At 49.1% G+C, this 7,297-nt stretch overlaps 1 protein-coding gene across 1 annotated transcript in view; it reads left to right on the top strand.

Moving 5' to 3' along the window:
• Positions 1 to 433: 433 nt before the first annotated feature.
• LRRC1 (leucine rich repeat containing 1) overlaps positions 434 to 7,297 on the top strand; it is a 134,224-nt gene continuing 127,360 nt past the window's right edge. Inside the window, exon 1 of the mRNA XM_023254065.2 lies at positions 434 to 802. Within this exon, the coding sequence (XP_023109833.1) occupies positions 644 to 802 (159 nt within the window). The 5' untranslated portion in view covers positions 434 to 643. The remainder of the gene's footprint in view (positions 803 to 7,297) is intronic.

Below are 7,297 nucleotides of genomic sequence, written 5' to 3' on the forward strand. Positions count from 1 at the left end.
CCCAAGGCGCGCAAGGTACGCTTCGGGGGGCGGTCCTGCCTGACCCCGGAAGAGAAAGTTGTTTTGGGGAAGGGGAGCGAGGAGAGGAGAGCGAGTTAAGTAACTAAAAATCAAAGTTGTTCTGCTCCCCTCAGGCCACCTCTCCTCTGCTTCATCTTTACCCCAAGCTCCATTGGAGTCAGGCTTCCTCAGAGAGACGAACGCTCCCGGAACCCCAGCCAGAGTTGGGGGACCGAGAGCGCCCGGCCCGCAGGTTTCGACCCTCTCCGACTCCAGGTCTCCGGGAAAACCCGGAGCGGAGCATCCCCCGGGTCGGGATACGCCCTCGCGCGCGCCCACTGGCGCGCATGCTCAGTCGCGCGGTGGCCGCGAGTAGGAAGCTCCGCGCGGCAGTAGCGGCCGCGGCGGCGCGACTGGAAGGTGGGAGGGGACGCAGCGGCTGGCGGGCGGGGGCGCTGGGACTCGGCTGGGGCTCCCGCCCGAGGTTCCTGGAAGCGTTTGGGACCGCGAACCCCGGCGCGAGGAGCAAGCGAGCACGGGAGCCAACGAGTGCGGACTGGGCAGCGGGCGGAGCGGAGCCGCCGGGCGGAGCGGGCTCAGAGCCCGGGTCTCCGCGGCTCGGGACCCGGCGGCGGGGGCGGCGATGTTCCACTGCATCCCCCTGTGGCGGTGCAACCGTCATGTGGAGACGATCGACAAGCGCCACTGCTCGCTGGTCTATGTCCCCGAGGAGATCTACCGCTACGCCCGCAGCCTGGAGGAGCTGCTGCTGGACGCCAACCAGCTCCGCGAGCTGCCCGAGGTGAGTGTCCGGCCTCACCTGCGCGCCGCCTTTGGGGGAACTCGGCCGAGCCTGGCCAGCCCTCTCCCTCCTCTCTCCCGAGGTCACCTCCCTTCCACACTCTATCCCTCTTCCACCTCCAGATCCCGTCGCCACGTCCCGCAGAGCCACCACTACCTGCATTCACCTGCCTCTTCCTCCCTTACCCTTCTCCCCTCGCATTAAAAGTTCCTTGTCATTTTATACAAAGCGAGCGACTTGTTATTTTCCAAGTAGTCACTAGAGCTTGTGCGACTAAGGAAACGTTCTGGGCTGGTAAGGAGTTTAGATACACGTCTAAGTACTAACAACTGGCATTTGTACCCGGGCAGGTGAGGAGCCAGGTGGCTGGGGCTGTTCCCAGGTGGAAGGACAGAGCGTGGCATCTGCTCTCAGGGCAGTTTTCCTTGCACTGCATTCCCCGACCACTAGCCAGGGCGCGCTTCCCGGGTGGGCAGCGCGCAAGTGAGCCGCACTAACTAGGCGTGTTCGGAGGAATGTGCCCCCGGGGCCTTATCGCTGGTGGGCAGTGCTTGAAAGTACTGTAGTTTGGTGAGCTGGCCGGCCTTGAGCTGGCTGGCCTTGGCTCCGGGGCCGGTTGGGAATTGGAGGTGAGGGGAGGTGAGCTGGAGGATATCGGGCAGGAGGAGAGGTATGCTTTGGGACCTGTGGGCAGGTGCCCAGGTGCCCGCCGCTGGGGCCCTGCCTGCGTGGACCTGTTGCGTGGAAGAAGCCGCTGTGAACGTCAGTAGTGGCTGCGCCCGGCGGGCCAGCATTGCCAGCCGCCTCTCCCGGAGCGCGTACCTTCAGCCTGCTGACTTCTATCCTTGCAGTGATGCGTTACCTCTTCAGAGTTGTTTACATACATTAATCAGTCTGGTGCGGCTAAGACACATGCTGATTGAGCTTTAACGGAGGGTCTGGGACTGCGAACTTTTAACCTTCGAGCTTGCTGCCGAGGAAATTTAGCTTGAGTAACCCTTAAGGAAGAAGGTATCACAAATCCCGGGGTGTGCAGGAAGTCGGTGTGCAGTAATCCAAAGGTGTGCAGGAAGTAGGGAGACTAGACTGCTGGGAATTGGGAGGAGGACGTGAGGCGTGAGCGTTGGGACTCAAATATCTTTCTTGTCCTTTAGTTAACACAGGACTGTCACAGAGACGCTCGCTAGTCAAATGTTCTGGCTTGTTAAAATGACCTGATGGCGTTCCTCAGCGCTGACCAAGTGTTTTAAAAAGCAGAACGGTGTGTTTTTCTTAATATTTAAAGTGTTCTTTCTCTTTGATTAACTTTCCTTGGTTCATGTGGAATCGGATGGTTTGCTCTGTGTAATCATGTGGATTATCCTCACTAGGATCTTTGCAAAGCCCCCCAGGCTTTATTTAGCTTAGAAGCAAAAAAGCCCTACAGTTCCCTCAGGCATTTATTATTTTGCAGGCATTTTCAGACGCATGGCTTTGTCTGGCCTTGAGCTTGCTCAAATTTGACTTGAAAGGCATAAGCTCACTTACTGCCTTAAGTTGTAAGTAAGTTTTAGGCATTGCTATTGCCAGAAATACAGAATATGTTATTTAATACTTTTCAAGTGTGTCAGCATGAAGTTATTAAAGATTGAGTGAAAAGCTATTTAACTAGAAATGTTTCAGTGTTCTTTGTGGTATTTTGTTTGTTTGTTTGTTTTTACAGAACTGGAAGGTTTCCTTTGACTGGATTGGCTTTTTACTCCCTTCTGCAAAGTTTGTGGGTTTTCCTGTAATGTTGGGGAATTCAGCTTTGTAAGGGGAAATTATGGGTTTTGGAAGTGTTAGGTATTCATACTAATCCTAACTGGAAACTTCTCAGAGGCTCAAGCTAGTCTGATAGCACTCTGTAGATACAGTATAAATAAACAAGCTTTTCAGAGGCTAAAGGTGGTCTTGCTTATGGGTAATTATTGCTCTTACAGCTCCGAAATTAGTTTTAGAATTTCTAGGTTGTTTAAAAATGATTTCTTCACGACTTACCATGTCTGGGTGCCTGGATGGGTATAAGCCAGACGTGCACAACCACCTTGAAAGCACAGTATTTCATTCAAAGTAGAAGTCCTTTCCTTGGGCTGTTGTTTCCCCTCTGAGATCTGCATAACTCATTAGCACTGCTCCCTGCTGTCCCTACCCCCACCCCTCCTCTAACCTCTGTCTCCTTACCTGCCCCATCACCAGGGGCCCTCTTTTGCTGACAGACCTCCTGGGTCCTTGTGGTGGTGGTCTTGCTGGCTGGCTGTTCTCTTCTCTGTAATTTGTTTGGAAGCACAGACAAGGGGGAAGTCCGCACCCCATACCCCAAAAGCAAAGATACAGACATTGTTCACGGTTCAGGATGATGAAAAGCCGTCTCCTTTCTACTGAAAGGTTTGTAACCTCAGATTTGCTTCAGCCCCTTATTTTGTGAATTGAAACTCAGAATTGAAGTGACTCCATCAAGGCTGTTCAGCTGGTTAGATGCAGAGTCACTGGTCGCCCCCCGCCCCGCCCCTGTTCAGCAGCTTTGGACACCTAGCAGGAATCTGGCTTATTCAGCTTTTCACACCCATTAAAATCTCAGTTATTTAGCCCCTCCTGTTTTACTCCTGTCATTAAGCCTGGTCTCTGTCAAACATTTACTGACCCTTCATCATTTGCAGTTGCTAGGAATATAGAGATTAGAGAAGGCATGATTCCTATGAGCTATTCACAACTTTATGGGGAGGTAGATGACTTGAATACAGATGTGGTGAGTATGGGGTAGAGGGGGCATGGCAGCTAGCTTGGTGGTTACTTACCTAATCTAAACTTTTGCTGAGCCTGCATCCCCAACCTCGGCAGTGGGTCCACCTTGTAGTAGCCTCTCAGTGCTGCTGTTCTGCAGGGAAGGCTTGGAACGTTCATCTGTAGCCTGACCCCAGCTGGATGATAGGCTCACCATCCCATTCCCATCCACCTTCTCCTTCTCACTTCCTCCCGGCTCCATCCCTTTGGGATGCCTAGTAAGGGAGACAGTCTGACTCTAACTTCCTGAGATGCTGGCATGCTTTTGCTCATCCTTGTGAGCATAGAGCCTGGCACCCAGTAGGTCCTGCTCAGTAAACAGCTTTTGTCTGTTGAAGGAATTTAGCCTCGCCTGATACAGATCTTTCTCCTCTGCCTCTTTCTCTTAAGCATATCATGGCTCTGGCATCTATCCACCTCCAATATAGTCAGAGAATATTCAAGTTGGGAGTGACCTTTTTCAAGACTCTAGCTGGTTAGATGCACAGTCTCTGGTTGCTTTAAGTTGGAAGCCACTTGAGATGTTAAAGGTCACTGATATGGTGAAGTTGTTTTGTCTTCCCCAAGAGCCTATGCTCCCCTCTGTGCTTCCTTAGTGTTTCTGACACTGTCAATTTCCCCCTCAAGGTGCATGGATTCTTGGATACCTTCATGCCATCTCTCTGGCTTCAGTACAGAGCGTAGTCTAATAAGGCAGCACATATTTTGAGTAAAGGCTGTTGAACCCATATAGCTTATAAAACCAAGTTTCATTTTGTCACCTACTCTTACTTAGGGTTTAGTTGATCTTTTGATGATTGCCAGATGACATTATCTCAAATATCTCCCCTTTCCCATCATTCTTTATCATATCCTGCTTTATTTTTTCCCAGCCCTTAGAGCCCTATTACTACCAAACTCTAGACTTGCTTACTTGCATCTACGTGCTTATTTAGCCCCTCCTATTTTACTCATGTTCTTTGTCTCCCCAACTAGTACATCACCTCCACGAGGGCAGGGATGCTTTTGTTCACGGCTGAACCTGGGGCAGTGGCTGGCACATAGTAGGCACGCACATGCTTGTTGCATGAATGAGTCTTCACACGTGCTGTCATGGATAAGCTGCCCCCGTTTCTCAGCCATCGTGATTCCCCTTCCTGCAGTCTCACGTCTACTATATACCAATCTGTTGAAACTCGTCATGGGATAAAGTCATTCTGAATTCAGTGGTTTTTTTCTTACCAGTTTTTGTTCTCTATCTCTTCTGTGCTGGGAATCTTTGACAGTCATATCTTTTTGAAATGATTTTTAGGCATTGTAAACATAATATCTGACTGTGACTTCAAATCTCCAACTGTGATCTGTTAAGAGGATATCCATTCCCACTTGGAATAAGTCCCTTTTGTCTTAAACTTGCCATGTCCCACTTCAGTGGGACAGCCGTTCTTCACAAGTTCATGGACCAAGGCTCTTTGGGCTTGTCTTCAAGGAGCAGAGACCACGGATGCTGAAGTCAGATAGCTCACATGCTGCTCCATCGCTTGGATACTTTCTTCAAGCCTTGGTTTCCTCACTTGTTGTCTTAGTACCTGGTTTGTATGGTTACTCTGTAAGTGCACGCAAAGCACTTAACAGTCAGATATATGAGGTCTAAGAGTTTTGCAGTTACTGTGGTGAGATGCCCCTTTTTTTTCCCCCTCCAAATAAAACAATGTTTCTTAACCCAGAGTTGGGACACATTTTCCTGGGAGTTTGTAAGTCATTTTTTAAAACCAGAATTAAAATTTTAATGCTCTTTTCAATAATAATTAAAAACTCATAGGTTCCATACATCTAGGTGAACTTACAGATGAGTAGTGCCATAAGGTTTTAGTAGTGCCATAATCTGTGTTTGATTGAGCACTCCCTTAATTGTCTCTAGCTGAGGGGGAAAGAACAGATGTGGGCTTATTGCAGAAATCACGTGTTTGGGTCAGATGATAGCTGGAAGTTACGTGAGCAAAGGTTTCATAGCCGTTTGTTAGAGAAGAGTGGTGGGTAGCCGAAGGGGTCACAGAGCTCACGGTGGTGCAGGCAGGCAGAGTTGCCAGGAGTCTGCTCCGAGGTAGTGCTGTACCAGTATGTGCAGCCATGCGATGACTGTCCAGTTGTGTCATTGTCATTTGTCACGTCAGATTAGCGTTGAGTTCTCTTTTATTGGTTTTTGTCAGATTTTTTAATTGGTTCACCTTATAGTTTTGTAAGAGCTAAGGCGCAGGGAGGGCATACCTAGTTTTATGTTTAGACATACTTAAGTAGCATTGGAATAAAAATAATTTAAGTGAAAGCTTAGGAAGAAGGGAGCCCAAGAGAGGACTTTCCCTTTAAAGTGATGACCCACACATTTGTCAGGGTAAGGAAACCGTTCTCATTTCTCAGGTATCCTGTTGCACAGTTTAGCACTTAATTGTGAGTCTCTTATGTGTTCATCCAACCCCCCTTCTCCTACTTCTCTCTGCCCCCAATTCCCCCACCCCCTTATAGGTGAGGAAACTGAGACCTGGAGAAGTTGTAATTTGCATTGGGTTAGTGGAGGGCCAAATCTCTCTGATTAAGAAATACTGAGTATTTAGTACCTATTAATAAGAAGCATAATAGTCACCACTTATTGAGATTTTACTAAGCTCCAAACATCGAATTAGGTACTCTACATAAATTATTTCTCTCAAACTGAATAACGTGCTTTAGCTGTTAGAATTTCAGTTTTGCAAATGCAGACATTGAGACTTATTTAAGAAACTTACTTAAGAATCTTGTTTAGGAAACATGGTCAAGGTCAGTTCTGGAGTAGGCATTTCGCTCCAGCTCCACGTGTGCATTTACCACCTGTGGGCCTGCCTGGGCCAGAGGAGGCCCGACAGTATGTGCATGCTTAGGAGGGAGCCTCTGCAGAAAGCTCATGGCAGCTCTGAGGAGTCTCACGTTCTCTGAGGAGCTGAGGGAAGACTTTGGAGGTGGTGACATTCACACTTGACTGGAAGGAAGGACAAAGTATGTCAGTTGTTGCCAAAACCAGTCCTTTCCAGGTGGCTAGAATGAGGGGCACCTGAGCAGTAGAGCGTGCCTGGAGAGGGTTCTGGGGCCAGATCGTGAAAGGCTCTTGACAGTGTTGCTGAGGAGGTACGTTCTGACCTGGAGGCAGAGGAGGCCCATGGATGGTGTGTAAGTAGAGGTGCAGTACAGTTAGATCTTTGCTTTGGAAAGGTAATTCCAGAGCACAGGGTTTAGAGTCAGGGAGACAAGCCAGGAACCCACTATGGTGGTCTAGGCCAGAGGAAATGATAGAGCGTCTTGGGGATGAACAGGGGAGATGGCTTTGTCAAAGATGTTCACCCTGGGCATTCCTGCCCTTGGGTCCAGTGCTCTTTCTGCTGTGCTACCTTTTCTGCTGCGCTGATCTTCTGAGGCACTTCAGTAATACTTGTGTAACACCAAGTAAAAAGCATTTACCTCCTTTTGGGGGGACATCTTTTCCTTGACTGTGGCATGTGCCTGCATTCAGCTTGTGAATTGCTCACTAAGACATGGCAAGCATTATATGTAGGTATTGACTCGGGGGAAGGAGGAATAGCCAGATGTGCTATGGGTGGCAAGAGTCTGTTCGTTTTGCGTTTCAGATGAATATGGTCATCAGGTTTATAAATATGAACCTGCAGGAACACTGGTAGCCCTGGC

This window comes from Felis catus, chromosome B2 (genome assembly GCF_018350175.1).
Source record: "Felis catus isolate Fca126 chromosome B2, F.catus_Fca126_mat1.0, whole genome shotgun sequence".
NCBI lineage: Eukaryota > Metazoa > Chordata > Mammalia > Carnivora > Felidae > Felis > Felis catus.